The 16,926-nt window shown below is 45.8% G+C and overlaps 1 protein-coding gene and 1 long non-coding RNA gene across 2 annotated transcripts; both read left to right on the top strand.

Moving 5' to 3' along the window:
* The first annotated feature begins 7,604 nt into the window (after positions 1-7,604).
* On the top strand, positions 7,605-12,709 carry LOC130158247 (uncharacterized). Its single transcript, XR_008825222.1, has 4 exons — positions 7,605-7,889; positions 9,596-9,665; positions 10,351-10,489; positions 10,682-12,709. It is a non-coding gene; the product is annotated as an uncharacterized LOC130158247 (long non-coding RNA).
* A 412-nt stretch (positions 12,710-13,121) lies between these two features.
* On the top strand, positions 13,122-16,289 carry CHST2 (carbohydrate sulfotransferase 2). The gene is given in 2 exon segments (XM_056358846.1): positions 13,122-14,467; positions 14,469-16,289. Coding segments are annotated over 2 exon segments (1,296 nt in total). The 5' UTR covers positions 13,122-13,612; the 3' UTR covers positions 14,910-16,289.
* Positions 16,290-16,926: the final 637 nt, after the last annotated feature.

Genomic DNA, 16,926 nt, shown 5'->3' with positions numbered 1-16,926 from the left:
GACGTTGTTTTATTGCCCCACTGGTGATACAGATCTCTAAAGGAATTCATAGTTTGTTTGGAAGTACTGTGTATTTCAGACATACTATGGTGCTTAGGTCTTTCAGTATAGTGGTAGCTGTTCCTGTTGTCACTAGTTTGACTATCCACGTAAAGGCACCTTGTGAAGTCCGGTGGATGGGTTTTCTTTCCTGCCGTGGTGTTTTACTGTAAGAACAGTTGAGCAGTCTGGTCCCTGCCATGGTAAGCTTTACAAGTAAATCTGTGCTTTGTATTTCTCCATTTTAATTGCAGGAAATTTGTGACACCGGAGTAATGTTTTTGTTCATTTTTTAAAAAGGGCCTCTGCAGAGATGCATAATATGTATGTGTATATATCATATACATATGATGCATAAGTAACAAGCCATATTTATGGCATGCATGGGGAACAATAAAGACGGCAAGCCTGAGGCTCTGACTTCTTCATTAAGTATAGGTACAGTAATTGCAACCTACAGGACGCTATTGTTTTCTAAAACCGATTTTTACTCCAAAAGGACAGCTTTTACATTGTTTTACTGAATTTATTCCTCTGTTGTGGAAATTCTTCAAAACAGGAAAAAATTAAAAAATTTATTACATATTTTATTTATTAATATTTTGGAATGAAGAGGCTGTGTTTAACTTTTTTTTAATGTTAGGTTTTCCCTTCTCCAAACCTGTTCTGTGTGTTAGGCATTGATGTGACTTTAAATCGCTTCACCTTGGTCTCTTACCATGCAACCTTTCTGTGGGTGGGAGTGGGGGAGGGATAAGAAATGGGGAGGGTTCAATGTTTATACTTGGAGGTGTGGGGAGATTGTAATAAAAACATAAAATTAAAAGGGATCTGGCTTCCTGTGAACTGTTTCCAAAAGCAAAAGCTGTACAGGCACAGAGTGCTGGATGATGGCGTGGTATTACTCTACAGGTTTTACGTTGTTAGAATTTTGTAAATGTGCCGGCGGAAAATCTTATGTTGTACATGTGTATATAGCCTAAGAGGCAACACTTACAGAAGCAGGAGTTAAAAGGTCTTTTGAAAAACATGCATATTTAATTTTTTTTTAAATATATTTTCTTCTGTCTTTTTTTTTTTTGTTCCTGATGGGAGACTTTGTTATAAGATTATATAAATTGTTGCAAATGTGAGAATTAAGTGGGGAATTCTCTTTGCCAGTGAGGACTGACAGATGATCTGGAATACTGAAAACACAGAGAATGCATGTGCACTGTAAAGACTTTCTTAGAATGAGTATTGGATAGATGCATAGATAATGAGAAAAGAATACACGTTATATCTGTTTACATTATAAAGAATCTGTTTAGAAATATGCAGAGTTCATTTTTTATATTTTTTTCTCCCTGTAGCACAAGGTGTTTTCGATGTACAGATTTTGGTAGCTTAAACTATTAGAAACTAATTTATGTTTTTCTTAAATTCTGTGTAACCACACCTGGCACAGTCTAGGTAAGGTTTTCTAGAGCAAAAAGTACATACTAAAACCTGTTGGGGACACGGAGAATTGTAACTTTACAATAGGAAGATCACTTCAGATCTGATTAACTTACTCAAAATTACTACTTTTATCTTGTAGCTGTTTATAAATGTAAGAGTGATAAATGTCAGTGTTCTTGGTAAGGTGAGACTAAAGATAGTTCGCCACAGGAATATTCTATCTGCAGAATCAATTGTGTATTTCATTTAATAGCTAAAAATCCTCAGGGTAGAAAATCACTTAGCATTACAGGTTAGCCATGCTCTTCAAGAATTAATTCTGATTTCAGCTTTTATAAAATTCTTATCGGTGATTATAAGAGGCTCAAGCCAAGCTAGAGTGCTAGCGGAGCACACCCATTAGACTTTATTTTGTAACAGCTTTATTATGCAATACCTTTTTTCAGGACCTTTATTCTCTAGATACCATTCTCATACCTCTTGTTCTTTGCTTCATATCTTGGGCTTTAGAAAAGCTGTTTTGTACCTAATAATAGTCTTTTAAGAGCGATTAAGAATCTATATCCTTAACTGGATGCCTGGGGTTTTTTCCTGTTGAAAAGAACATATTTTGATCCTACTTACTCTTTTTTTTCCCCTCCTCTTATAAATAGTTTTGATTATAGCTTGGATTTCTGCAAAGAAAAGTTGGGAGGGGACAGCATCTGGCAGCAAATCTTTTACAAAAGATGCAAGTTAATATTGAAGACTGAAAATAAGGTTGCATGTGAAATTTGTTTTTCCTTAGGTCATGTTGCAGTGACAAGGTATAGTTGCAGTGTGCCATTAGTGTGTGACTTGCATTGCTGCAGCTTTTTTGGGTGAAATGGTAAACATTACCCCGTTAATGTAGGATAAGGGTAATTTAAATATTGATCCTGGGATTCAGGAAGTAGCATTCAGATGAATCCTTGTAGAAGAAAAAGCTGCAGCCTGAAGAGGTGTGGTCCACGTTCCCGAATGGTTTTTGTGTTTGTGCGGGAAGAGGGAGCCCACTGCCCTCTGACACCCCACGGTCAGTGAGCATCCCCCCTTCCTTTGGGAGGGGGGGAGGCGTGAGTGGGTGAGGGGCTTATCTGTCCTCTCCTGCCCTGCCTTGGGGGTGATGGCAGAGGTAAATAGTCATGCTTTAGGTTTATCCGAAATCCGAAGCAGAGAAACTAAGTGTAGCCTGCTCTGGCTGAGTTCTGGTGGGGCTGAGTAACCCCCCTGCAGCCTGAAGCAGCAGCTGCCGGGGCCCGTCTCGGTGTGGGGTCACGTTAGGAGTGGAATGTGTGTGGTATATTCCCGGGAATGTACCTGAGACTGTCGTGCTGAGGTTTTGGTGAAGCCTACCCAGCGCTCCATAGGGCATTCCGATATTTATGTGAAGGCTGCCTACACACACAGTTGTGAGTTCATCTTTTTTTTTTTTTCTTTTTTTTTCTTTTTTTTTTTTTTCTGAACCAGTCCTGACCTCTGTGAGTGTCTCTCTAAGGCTTGATCAGTCTCTTGCTCTGAGCAGGTGGGCCCTGTCTCAGTGGAGAAAAGCCATGTGGTTGCATCGTTTCCTTCCAACAATTAAAGTATTTCCTTACCAGTGTTACAGAAGTGTTTATATTTGAGCTGCCTTTTTCAAATCCTGTGACTTCCCTTGACTTCTCTGTACAGCCAGCTGCATATTCGTGTTGTAGTACTATTTGAGGAAGAGTTGGTTTCTGAAAGTCAATGTCAGGTTATTATTTGGGTACTAGGCACCTTGTGTTCCCCGCACTACCCCGCCCCCGCCTCCCCCATGGGGGTTTTGGCAGTGTAAGAATAAACTGCTTATGAACGAGGGTAACAAATTATGTTTTCCAAAGGATATATTTAGAATCGCAACTATTGCTAACCTGAGTTCATCTGTCCCAGTGACACCGAATGTGCTCCTGCTTTCTGCATTTACAAATCAGCTCTACCTAAGCGCATGTGAACCTGCCGAAGCTGCTGGGTTATTGTATTCATTGTGCTTTTCCGCGTGTAAAACTGCCTCTGTGCTTTTTCAGTTGCGAGCTTGTGATTATCCCCACCATTGGGAGAGCTTTCAAATTTGTACTGGTTTTATTTAATAAATTTCACAGGCAGATTTTGGAGCAGAAACTGTGTAATAATTGTATCAGACCTCGGCTCTGCCTGAGACGTTCAAGTTACGGAGCACTAAAATAGGAAACCCAGTTTTGTTTGTCCTTGGGGAGGTTTTGGGGATCAGCTGGTGTTTGAGGTGTGACTTTGGCAGGTTGGAAAGAAAATAGCGCTGCCCCTGACCTGTACCTGTAAGGGGAAGGTGTCTTGAGGAGTTCTTGTAACATGCCTTAAAAACTAAAATACTGTGGTGAAGAAAGCAAGATCGGTCAAAAATGGCACATGTGTTCTGAACATCTTCTGATCCCTTCTGGAAGCTTGCTGGTGGGTTTTTCCTCCATGGGCATTTACAGTCCTTTGGTGGGATTAACGCTTTTAAATACAGCAGTGCTTCTGATCTTTGTCTGTTCTGCAGATGGATTAGGGAAAGCCGGAACTTTGTATCTAGGTTTAGGTTGCTGGCTTGCTCGCTCTTTCACACGTAGCTGCTGGATGAATTTGTGGCGAGATGTTTGCAACTGTTGTGGGGCTGCACTGAATACTTGCATGAGGACACATACATTTGGCTGCACTGAGGTGAAGGTAGTTTTGTAGGATATTTGAATTACTGCCTTTTTAGTAAAGATTGGACTGATATGCATATTTTTTTTTTTTAAAAAAAAAAACCTCTATGGATTTTTGGGGCAGTTACAAAGGTCCAACAAGAGAAGTGAATTGTCTACAGATGAAGACAGCAGCAGTGCAATAATCTAGGTGAGAATTTTACAGTTCTCTTCAAGTCCACTAACTATTCACTATCATGAGATTTATCAAATTACAAAACTGGTAGTAGCAGTCAAACCCTGAATGCTATTTCAGAGTTTACTTTTCTGCATAAGGCTGTTGAGTTCATAAGCTTAATTTTTATTTAAGCAGCTCAGAGTAGTATTTGAAAATTTCTTTTTGTTCTCACTGCTGCATGAGCTATTGCAAGACTCTTCAGAATACTGCCGGTTCATGCCGCCGCTGTAACTGCTGCCGCTCAGGTTGTAAGCCACTCTTGCAAGAATCATAACTAAAATGCGAATTCAATTTTGTCCATGTATATTTTTCCCATGCAGGATGCAGAAGTCTTAAGCAAATGCATACTATTTTTTTCTTCCACCTGCTTCTGTTGGCACAGTCAGTTTTCATGGGTAAACTGGTCCGTTTGTCACTTCTGATCTCTAATCTTGTTGCAGGGATGTTTTACCTTGTAACTCCGTCCTACGCTGGAAAGTTTTCTGTTTGTGGTTATTTGAAGAGGAAATGGTAGTTTCATGTGCTTAACTTGCTTTTGATTTTTTGTGTTTTACGTAGAAATTTTTCCAAATGACATGGCGACAATAAAATTGATGGTTTGTTGATACCCAGAAACGGTTTTATCTTTAACCTGGAAAAGAGCGATGTTCGTGCGAGTTATGCTGAGGGCAGTTCCTTGGCCTCACCAGCTATTCTGCTGGTTGATGTTGATTCTTCTTCCTGTGTTGAACTAATTGCTGCTGCTGTTCTACTGTCAACAATGACCTCTGTGCTTCTCAGAAACTCATTAACAAGGCATGGGCTGCTCGCTGTGTAGCTGCTCGTATAATCCTCTCTTGAACAAAGAAAACCTCGCATTAGGAACTACTGCTCAGATACTGAGATGATGAGCAGCTTTCCAATACTTCACATGGTTTGCAGGCATGTCAGATGAAGGGAGCGGACCCATGCCATGCTGCAGTGTGAGGCTGTGTGTCCGGCTGGGCCAGTGTCACAGCTCGCTGCCGCTGTGGGGTGTGGGTCCTGTTCTTGCCTTCCCTGTGCCTCCTGTTCGCTTGTGGGTTTGGGTTTTTTTTTTTTCTTCCTTTCTGCTGCCTTTTTTGCCCTGTGAGTAGCCATTTCAATTATTAAGGGAAAATACTTTTTTGTGTGTGCTTGTTTTCACTTGGTTGACTTTCTCCTGGCTTAGTGTTGAATTGGCTCAGTGCAGGGAGCAGGGACGGACAGCAGGATGGTCCTTGGTTTTGGTAACGGCTCACTTGTAACATGCAGCGCCATCCACAGTATGTTCATTTGGAGCATGTGTTTTGACAAGGTGGGCCAAATCGATGCTGTACTCCGCATCCCGCTTGATTCCGCTCTGGTCACGGACGCTTTTGCTTTCCCACCCCCAGCTCTAGCGCTTGTTTGACCACTTTCCATGTGGAAAGGTAAGATGAGCCCAGGGTAGGCAGGTTTATGTGATGAGATGCATGGGAGGAAGGAAAGGCAGAGCTGGGGCCATCTCTCTTGGCAGCAGTGAGCGGTTACGCTGGCTGTGCCTCTCTCCATCTCCCCTTTTCTCCAGTGATGCTTGAACCCATCAGTCAAATCTGAGAGGAGCAAATGCCTCCAAGATGATTTAGTTTCTGCAAGATCTGTGAAAGACCAAAAAGAGGAAAGACACCTCAGGTGCTCCCGCAAGATGGGAAAGGCTGGAATACGAACTCATGGTGTTGTTAGAGCCCAGAACGTTCATTTGGGAGAGATTACGAGTCCCAATTAGCAACAATCTTCACTGGGAGCTCACAGTTAAGAAACACAGTATGTTGTGATATCCCTGGACCTACTTGCTCTATTTTTTATTTTTACTCTGGCGTGGACTGGAAAGCTTTCTGTAGCTGCTTGCCTTTAAATAAAGACCATCAGCTTTACTCTTCAAACATTGTTAGAGGTTGCCTCTAGGCAAGTGTGGAATCTGTTTCCTGGTTCGGCTTCTTGGGCTTCTGAGGCTGGACCTAGGTCTGAGACTTGAGTCATTAGAACGTATGTATGGTAAGTGTGCCTTTAGACAGGTGAGTGTGGAGAAAGGGTGAGCGTAAGGTCTGTGTGATAGATCTTAGAAATCTTTCATGAAAAGACTTTGCCTAGCAGAATAAGTTAATTCTGTATGACAGACTGTTCTGGGTAAAAAATTTAGCTGGCATTGGAAGAGGGTGGAATTCATGCTTGCAGTTTGGGTTTATGGAATCAGGGAATTAGCCTGTGCTCAGGATTCAACTTCCAAGGTCATTACCAGCAATCAAGATCATCACCAAAGTCATCATTGGAGGTGGAAACCAGTTTTCATCCTTTTAGCCATGCTAAAAAGGTATCCCTTTGATGTGTCAGGAATGACTGAGCCAGATGTTTTCACCTGTATCTGTACTGTGAAGAGGTAGCACTGAGCTGTTGCAAACAGAGAAGCTCAGAGACTGGAGATGAAACCTTCAGAGTTTATGGTATGGAGGTTTTTATTACAGCTGATGCTGGTCATTTTCATTATAAAATCTGCATCTCTTGGGCTGTTGGTGACTTATTTGTTCCCTGGCATTTGAGTTTCTTCCCTGCACTATGGGAAGAGAACTGTCTGCTGATTAACTGAATGGAGCATATTGCCTTGGGCAAACTGTGTAGATGAAATGGCTATAAAATTTAAGACATTAAACTGGGATTGAATTCTGGCCATTGTGTGAACTGAGGGGCTGTGGATTATTGTCTTCTGTTTTTACAGAGGACAACTATACTAGATCATTAAAAAAAAGACAAGTTTACAATAAAGCTTAATTTCTAGGCAGTTAAGTTTCACCTCAGCCTGTCAGAAGTACTCGCTGTGATATGGAGTAGAAATTTGATAATGTTATGGAGTCCCTTTTTCTCAAATCTGAGTTAAGAGTGAATGATTTATTCACTCACTTGAGTTTTCAGGAGATGCAATGGATTAATTTCACGATCTTTCCTACACATTTATAGCATGTTGCATCTTAGTTATGTGAGAACCACTGAATTCTCACACTCTCTTGTCCTAAGCACTGGATTTGAATTTTAAGACAAGGACTGGGGGCTCTCTTCCCTGGGACTTATGTTTGTCCAATCTGTAGTCAAATGAGGACCAGCTGTTTTGCTCCATCATCTGAATGCTTAGATCCAGGGGAATGCTGTGGCACGGGTTCTGCTGCCTGCTGTCCTCGGGGAGGCCCCCAGCGCCCTGCAGCGCAGCAGGAGGTGTCCCCGGTGCGGGGATGCTCACCAGGGGAAGAGGTGCACTGACCAGCTGAAGAGATTTAGGGGTTCCTGGGTACTGCAAACCGTGGGGGTGGAGAGTGCTAAGACATTAGTTAACCCAGGGTTGTTGTTTTGGTTGTAGGGAGTTCAGAGGTAGCCTGATGTGTGTGGCTGAGGTTCCTCTTACGTCTGACCTGCTAAAGGTTTTGGAAGCTCTTGTGAAACAGCATGTTGCCTGTGATTTTAAGGTACGTGGTTATAAAAGTAGTATGTCTTTAATTTCCTTTAGAACATAAACCAGTTACGCAACAGCTGAGAAAAGATTTCTAATTTTAATAAAAGCCAAATAGAGACTTAACTACACCACAATGTCCTCAGGACGTTCATAAAGTTCTGGAATTCCTTCAGCTGCACAAGCAGGAATGCATAAATATTTATTGAAATTAACTTTATTGAAAATGTCACCTGTGTAACTGCGGGTGAATATAAAGGAGAAACTGGGGGTGGGCAGGGGAACAGCTTCTAACAGATAGGTTGTCCACTTTGGTATATATTTCTGGTTTATGACTAGCTGGTTTAATTTCGGTCCGTGCTGGCTGCTTCAGCAGCACAGCTTCTGCACACGTAGTTCAGAAGGAACATCCAAGAGAAAATGAGTACTTCAGAAGGGAGATTGCTGCACCTGTGGCTTAATTGAATGGCTGCTGCATGAGACTGTGGATAAGCTGTTAGGAGTTACGCATGGTACTAAAAGGAAGGGTGAAAAATATGACCATCTGCAATTCTAAATGCTGCTGTGCAGGTTTTTCTCACCCATCTCTCGTAGTGATGCCAGAAAACAGTCTTAAATAAATTCATAGATCTCCCAAGTTTGAGCAGCTACTCAATTTTATATAAATTTTATTCACATTTTGTGATCTATAACTTGCGTTTATTTTTAAGAATCTCACTTTTGAGCAGTGTTTGAGGAACTTGACATCTATATTTATCCTGAATAGAGTAGGCTAGATACAGGAGGTTGTAGTCAACACCCAGAATTTATCACATGCTAGGTGTGTAACAGCATAAACCTCCATCTTTCATCCTAAAATAAGTTGTTTTAAAAGATAACGTCATGCTGAAGTTTGACTTCAGGAAAAACTTCTGCACCTTCTGCCCACTCCATCCCTGCGAACACAAGAGAGGCAAGTCTTAAAACATAAAAAAACCAAGCTGGGAAGCCTTCCAGTAAGGATGAAACCTTTTGCGGCCCCATTGCTTAAACAAAGGGATGTTAGAGGGGGAAATCTTGGAGGGTTCTGGCTGGGGCAGTATCACTTTGGGGGTGGGGGGTCGGGGTGGAAAGAAATAATTCAGCTAGTCAGGATTTGGGTTGTTTAAGTGTTACATGTAGAAATCATAACTATGTTTACTAAATATAAAATATTTAACTAACATAAAATATTTAAGCATAAAGTGCAAAAAAAAAAAAAAAAGAGGGTTTTTTTCCTCATAGTTTAAACTGGGGAATTCTAATCACAGATTAGAAATCTAATTACTTACCCCTCACTTTATACACTGCTCGCTGCAGAGTTTGAGGTAAGTATAGCCACAGTATTTTGTTCAAGCCATGACTGGGCTGTAGTGTGTAACTACCTGCACAGGAAAAGATGCGTTCTTTTCTGCTCGATTAAAGTGAATAAGATGTAATGTTTAAAAGTGAAGCTGGCCTAGAAGTAAGTGTTGGTGGGGTTGAATTTTATTTCTTAATGGTGAATTTTACTTCTCGAGGAAAGTTTTATTATTTGACATAAATGATCTAGTATACTGAAACTAATGAGCCTAAATTAGACTGTCACAGGGAGGGTGGAAAATGTTCACTGAAGTAGCTGAACAAATCTGTGAAGGGCTGTATCTGTTCAGCTGCAGAATGTTCCTCTTTCACACACTTACCGTTTTTATTCTTATCACTTAGGTTTTTATTCTTTTGGGTCTGCACATAGGCAAGACAGTAAGACCATGCAACGCCTGAACCACCTGCTGAGGTACCCTCTACCCACGCTCCCAACGAGGTTTGAGAGACTAAGCAAAACACTTTAGAAATGGTTTGAAAAGATATAAAGTAACACTTGCTCTATGGTGCTGATTTTAATTCAGTTTTCAATTGGCTACAGTAGTGTTTAAGCCCATGATTAAAATCAAGCTAATACTTAAGTATTTCACAGACCTGGGGCTCTCCTTCATGGTAGTTTTTTGAAGTCTGGGGGCAGCTGTAAAAATCACAGAGGTAGCTCTGCAAGTGGGATAAGTTATCGGAGTCCTCTGGTGAGGATGTTGTCCCCTGGAGTTGTTATAAAACCCTGCCCCATCAGATTCTTTTATTTATTTTTTTTTTTTAAATTGATGATTGCACTTCTCTTCAGTGCAAAAACAGAGAGAAGTTCCTAACTGCCAGCTGCCTGACGCTCATTTTTGTTAGCACTTGGAAAGAGATGATTGATTCATTGGTACAGTCTCTGTACATTTTTACAAATCTGTCTTTTAAACTTGTGGGTGGGTGGGTGAGCTTTTCAGCTACTTGTGAGAATTAAAATTACTGTTACAGTCCATTGCTTTGGTCGTGCACGCTGCCATGCCTTACCCAATGCCGATACCTGGGCCAGCCTGCAGCACAGCCAACTCGCTGCCGCAGCTCTTGGTGATTACTGTTGTCTGCTTGCTTGCCTGCAGTTACTCCCAAAGATCAGCAAATACTTTAAATCCTTGACTGTAGAAGAAAAAGCAACACTGAGTCCCTTGAAGGAGAGTTCTTTGTATACGATGACCATGGCCTGATAAAGCTGAGGCACACTGCTTCAACAGATCTGGAGTAAGTGATCTGTTTTTTTGCCATCTATGTTTGTAGTCGTTTGTATCAAATGTGTAGATGATTTAAAAAAAACCCCAAACAATAAACCAAAACTTGGTGTGAATTGCGAGTTGGCTGCATAAATCTTTTCCATATCAACTTACTGAATATTCACTGTTACTAAGTCGCTTAAAGCGATTACTTGTCTACCAGGTCTGAAACTTGTTCCGGGAGGATCGAATGTTGCAGCTGCACTGAACCTGATTGATTTCAGTTTGGTTCTGCATGGGTGCTTGAGTCCACCTGCATAGAAGAAATACATATATAACTCCAGTTCTAAAAAAATAAGATTCCATTTTGCAGCGTGTATGTCGAATTAAAGAGCCTGCTTGGACCCATGTTCTCCTAGGTAGAGGTGGGGCAGGATAATGAAGGTAGTGTTACTGTCAGTACCCGTACACGCACTGACTGAGAGAGGCGGAACTGCTGTGTAACAGCAGGGAAGGTGCAGAATCCAATTAAAGCTTTTAATGTTTGGGTTTGCTGATGGGTTTTGCCATTTCAAATGTTATACTTGCAGTTCATGTTTGCTTATCTTTGTTTGTTACTTGGTAAATTTTAAATTGTAAGAACTGGAGATGGCTTTGTAGGTTTTTTACAAAATTTCATACCTGTCTTCAGCCAAGTGAGATGGAAAGAAGGGATTAATTTGAACTTCATGGTATTTTAATGATTTTTTTCACTGCTGTGGATTGGTTTTGCTCCCTGTAGTCTCTGTCGTTTATTGCATTAGCGCTGCAGTACAATGTTGGTGGGGGATACTGTTTTATGAACTATGGTGTCTCAGTGTTGCTGAAGTTGTTCATCATTTAATACAGCCTAATTGATGCTACTACAAACCATTCCAAAATAATAAACCCCCCCCACATTTCTGCTTTACCTGGGTGAAGGTCACTTCGTCTTTAGTGAGCGTGTAAAGCCAAAGAAATACTTGATCCGTAGCTTGTAAGAGGGATATAAGCAGAAGTCCTTTTCTATGTGAAGAACTCAAGGTTTAGGACTGAAGAATAAAAGAACTGAAAGAGTTTCATGCTGCGAGGTGGTTCAGAGGTATACCCTTTTTCATTATATACTATGTTTCAAAAGTTACCAGTCAGTTATTTTAAGCTCATCAGGTTTAAACTTTCCCTTTGTTTTGCCAGCTAGATAAAAATTATTTTTACAGAACATGGCTTTGAATGCTTCCTCTGGAGCACTGTAGGTAAAACATTACTTCCCCCTTCCCCCTCCCTGATGAAATATGGACTTCTCTAAAATATTTAGTGGTTGTTTTAATTCTGCTATTGACCAGTTGCTTCTATGTGAAAAGTCCCAGAAACGGTTTAGTACTGCCACCAGAGCCACTGGCAGCTGGTTTAACGATTCCCCTGACTTGTCCCATGTGGTTTGATGGCTGCATCTCGCCTGGGCCCGCGGGGTGTGGGTGGCAGTGGTGTCTCGGGCTGGGGTTTCTCCCCGCTCCCCTTGCTGCCACTCAGCCCTGCACAGCTCTGTGGCTCGGAGGAGCAGGCGGGGAGGTGTGGAGCCCTCCTGCTATGGATGTTACCCTTCGCTTTGGGGCTGGAAGGGGCTTACAAGCTTTTCTGAAGAGGCAGCTTGGCTGTTAATATCCCTCTACAGAACCTGGGAGGAGTACAGAAGGCTTTTTGATAAGTGATACAACGATTGCTTTACACATTTTGCTCCTTTCCCCTACTTACTGTATTCTCCTCTTCCCCCTTTTTTTAAATAGTGCTACCGGAGAAGATGCACACCACCAGGTGCATTTGTGCTTTATCTGCTCTGTGAGTGTACAGGCGCGTGCTCCAGAGCCGGATCCGTGCCACTGGTGTCAGTGTCAGCCGCTGTGGAGGGATGGGCCGGTGCCTGAGCCAGGTGCAGCCCTCCTGCAGCTCCAACTGTCACCGGCCCTGGAGGTGGCTGTAGGTATCCTGCGGGCGGTGGGAAAGGCTACGGCGACGTGAAAGCTGCCGGCTACAGAAAGCGAGGGATGGGAGAGTGTCACCCGATGTTTGTCACTCATCATCACCCCCTGCCTGCTCTGATCTCCCGCGGGAGCAGGGGGGAACCTCGGGGAGAGTACCTTGGCACAGCGGGGCCTCCGGGCATTGCCCCACGCCCCGCAACCGGCCCCCGCACCGCACTCGCTGCTTGTGACACCGTGACACCGTCCCGGTCCCTGCCCGCCGCAGGGCGGCTGCGGGGGCTGTGCGGTGCGGCGGTACGCGGAGCGAGGGCAGGCGCGTGTGCGCCGCAGCGCCAGCAGGTCCCGGCCGGGGCGTTTGGTGGTTTTATTAATGTTTTCGGAGAAGTTACCCGAGGGCCTTCCGAGAAACCTGCGCTCCGGCCTCTTGCGGGCTTCCCCGGCTGTCACCGGCCGCGGCTGTCACCTGCCCCGGAGGCAAGGGCAGGGCTGACCCCCTCCCCCCCCCCCTTCCAAGCGAACTTGTGCCGCACACCGGCGCGCCGGGGCCGGGTACCGTAACCGCCCGGCCGCTACCGGGGGGGGAGGGCCGCACGCTGCCTCATGGGCGCCGCCGCCGCGGGGCGCACCGGGCCCGGCCGGGCACTGCGGCGGGCGCGGGACGGCGGCGAGAGCGACGGCGGCGGCCGCCAATGGGGGGCGCGGGGCGGGGCGCCGCCATTTCGGGATGCGCCGCGGCGGCGGCTCCGTGCGCGGCGGAGGCGGCCGGGGCTCGCCCTGCTGCGGCGCGGGGCGGGGGCGCCATGCGCGCTGGGTCCCGCCCCCGCCCGCTGCTCCCGCCCCCGCGGCCGCGCTGCGGGGAGGAGCGGAGCGCGGCACCGCCTCGCCCCGGCGGCCGCCGTGAGCTGGGCTGCGGCGGCGCCCGCGGCCGCTCGGCGATGGCGGCGCGGAGGAAGCGCGGCTGGCCGCGCGGCTGCTAAGTAGGGCAGCGGCGGGGCGGGGGCGGCGGCGGCGGCGGGGCCGTCGCGGCGGCTGCGCCATGCGGGCCGGGCGCGGGGGGCCGGCCGGGAGACGGCGCCGGGGGCGGCGCGCCCTGCTGCCCGCCGCGGGCCCCGGGGCGCCGGGGCGCTGAGCAACAGTTGGCCCCGCCGCCGCCCAGCATGAAAGTGTGCCGGCGGAAGGCGCTGGCGCTGTGCTTGGGCTACGCGCTCCTGCTGCTCCTGGCCGCCCTCAACCTGCTGGAGTACAAGTGGCGGCGGGAGCCGCGGCACTGCGGGGAGCCCCCGGCCGCCCCCCGCCACCGGCCCCCGCCGCCGCCCCCGCCGCCGCCGGCCGGCAGCCGCGCTCCGGCGGGCGCCCGGCGGCAGCTGGTCTATGTCTTCACCACCTGGCGCTCGGGGTCGTCCTTCTTCGGGGAGCTCTTCAACCAGAACCCCGAGGTCTTCTTCCTCTACGAGCCGGTGTGGCACGTCTGGCAGAAGCTGTACCCCGGGGACGCCGTCTCGCTGCAAGGGGCGGCCCGCGACATGCTGAGCTCCCTGTACCGCTGCGACCTCTCCGTCTTCCAGCTCTACAGCACGGCGGGGGCCGGCAAGAACCTCACCACGCTGGGCATCTTCGGGGCAGCCACCAACAAGGTCATCTGCTCCTCGCCCCTCTGCCCGGCCTACCGCAAGGAGGTGGTGGGCATGGTGGACGACCGGGTGTGCAAGAAGTGTCCCCCGCAGCGCCTCAGCCGCTTCCAGGAGGAATGCCACAAGTACCGCACGCTGGTCATCAAGGGTGTCCGCGTCTTCGACCTGGCGGTCCTTGCCCCTCTCATGCGGGACCCGACCCTGGACCTTAAGGTCATCCACCTGGTGCGGGACCCCCGGGCTGTTGCCAGCTCCCGCATCAAGTCCCGGCACGGCCTCATCCGGGAGAGCCTGCAGGTGGTGAGGAGCCGGGACCCCCGCATCCACCGCATGCCCTTCCTTGATGCCGGCCACAAGCTGAGCGGGAAGAAGGAGGGGGGGGGGCGGCTCGGACTACCATGCCCTGGGTGCCATGGAGGTCATCTGCAGCAGCATGGCCAAGACCCTGCAGACTGCTCTGCACCCCCCTGACTGGCTTCAGGGCAACTACATGGCTGTGCGCTATGAGGACCTGGTGGTCGAGCCCATCAAGACCCTGCGGCAGGTGTATGGCTTCGTCAACCTGGCGGTCAGCCCGGAGATGGAGAAGTTTGCCCTCAACATGACCAGTGGCCCCGGCTACTCTTCCAAGCCCTTCGTGGTGTCGGCCAGGAACGCCACCCAGGCGCTGAGCGCCTGGAGGACTGCGCTCAGCTTCCAGCAGATCAAGCAGGTCGAGGAGTACTGCCACCAGCCCATGGCCCTGCTGGGCTACGAGAGGGTCGGCAGCCCCGAAGAGGTGAAGGACCTCAGCAGAACGTTGCTCAGGAAGCCGCGGCTGTGATGGGGCAGTGGGTGCCCGCCGACCGCCCTCACAGGCGGCTGAGCCCCGCCGGGAGAGGAGCCGTACGGCTGGCTTGAGTGAGGGAGGGAGCTGGGAAAAGCAACCTGGTTTCCGATCTCCTCCAAAGACTGCTGAAGGGTAACATACAGTAATGTAACGATTTCTTTCTTTCTATTTCCCTCCCCTTGCCCCTTGCATTGGGTTAGATGCGATTAAAAAAAAAAAATCAATAAAATGGAACTGAAAATGTGTGTTAAGCCCCTTTTCCCTTCTCTAAAATGCTAGGCAGTGATTCTGTACCAAAATCTTGTTTGTGGAGTTCTTGTGGGTTTGAAGATGGTAACAAAAAGTCTTGCACAATTCCTAACACGTCTTTATCTCCCTTAGTGCGGAGGGGTCGCCCTTGGAAAGCGTAATGCCGAAAATCAGACTTTGTATGAAAGCGAATGTTCAGACATGATAGTAATAAAAACCCCCACAATAAATGATATTCATTTTTATAATTACCTCAGTTGTTTGGGAATTACAGTCTTGCGTATGTACAGCTTGAGGGGATGCTTGCTTAAAATAGCAGCGTGGACTTTTTAAAGGGTATGGGTGGAGGGCTGGAGTGCAACATTTGCCGTGTTCAAAGATTAGGAGCTGCTATCGCAGAAACAAGTACAGATCTCACAAATGTAGTGCAGGTTTTACGGCTATGTTAAAGCAGGTTTCTATTTAACTATTGTCTCTTCTGTTGTATTTAAAAAGTCTTTCAAGTGCCACTGTATTAGTGTCCTGAGAGTTTTAAAATGTTTGCCATCACAGCAGTATTTATTTTTGTCTTGACATGTATGTCCAGGAGACACTAACAAATAGAAGTGGATCTACATCGTGACAAGAAGTGCAGGATTAAAAAAGACATTTATCATACTGGAAACATTAGCATGTATGAAAATGAAAATAAAGTTATATATATTATATATATTATATAGTGCTAACAATACATAAGATATGTAAGATATTTCTTGACGTTGGTTGGTAACAGGCATAACAGGGAAGCTTAGAAAAAAGCATAAAATGATTTATTTTTCCCCTTTGTCTAAGTGTCTGAGGGTATATTTATGTACGAGGAGGGAGGAAACGTACAGCTGTGTGTTCGTAGCTATAATGGAGCTTTTACAGAGTCAACCTAGCGTTTGATTTCAGAGCGCTGGCTAGATACTAATTTCTTGTGAATTGTCATTGCTCTACAATGGAGCCAGATGGTGGTCTGGCTCTTTCTTGAGAGCCTGGCCTAGAGACTTTGTCCCATTGTTAAAACTTGATTAAAAAAAAAAAAAAAAAAGAAAGAAAAAAAAAAGATTTTACTACTACTGCTTTTATAATTTCCTTGAAAAAGTCCCAGTTTATTAAAGGTTAAATGGTGTGTTGCATATTAGAAGTGCAGGCACCTCAAGTAGTTTTTAATCTTGGTGGTCTCCGATGCTCTTTGAAGGCTCATTTTGGAACTTGAGTTTTTAAACAAAAGTGGTTTTGCCAAACTGTTCTCTTGGGAGACTATAGACTTTTCTACAGGAAGTACATTTTACATTGCCTATTTGAGTGTTGTGCCTTCAGAAAATATGAAGAGTATGCGTAGGAAAAAGGAAATTGATTTGTGAAAATGAATTTATATAAACAGGATGCTGATAAGTGTGTGTGTGTGTGTATGTGTGAAAATTTTAGTGATGTGTAATATGTCTATTTCTTGTATTAGTACTTTTAAGTTAAACAGGTGATAACTGGCTACTAAGCTATTTGAGTTCTTGATGAAATTTTGACATTAGATGTTGAACTTACCCTGAAAAGGAAACACATTTAATAAACTAGTTAAAAGATTATTGCATAAGGTTGCCTATACACTTGCTGAATGACTACATTACACATGTCCGTTCCCTCCGTTCATCTTCACTATCAGTACAAATATCATAAATAGTACCTATTGATGGGAGATCTTATAATTGGCCTATTAGGACATATTCCCATATTCCAGATA

Source organism: Falco biarmicus, chromosome 13 (genome assembly GCF_023638135.1).
Source record: "Falco biarmicus isolate bFalBia1 chromosome 13, bFalBia1.pri, whole genome shotgun sequence".
Lineage (NCBI taxonomy): Eukaryota > Metazoa > Chordata > Aves > Falconiformes > Falconidae > Falco > Falco biarmicus.
Note: the sequence above shows the minus strand (reverse complement) of the source record. Positions and strands in the feature narration are given on the sequence as shown.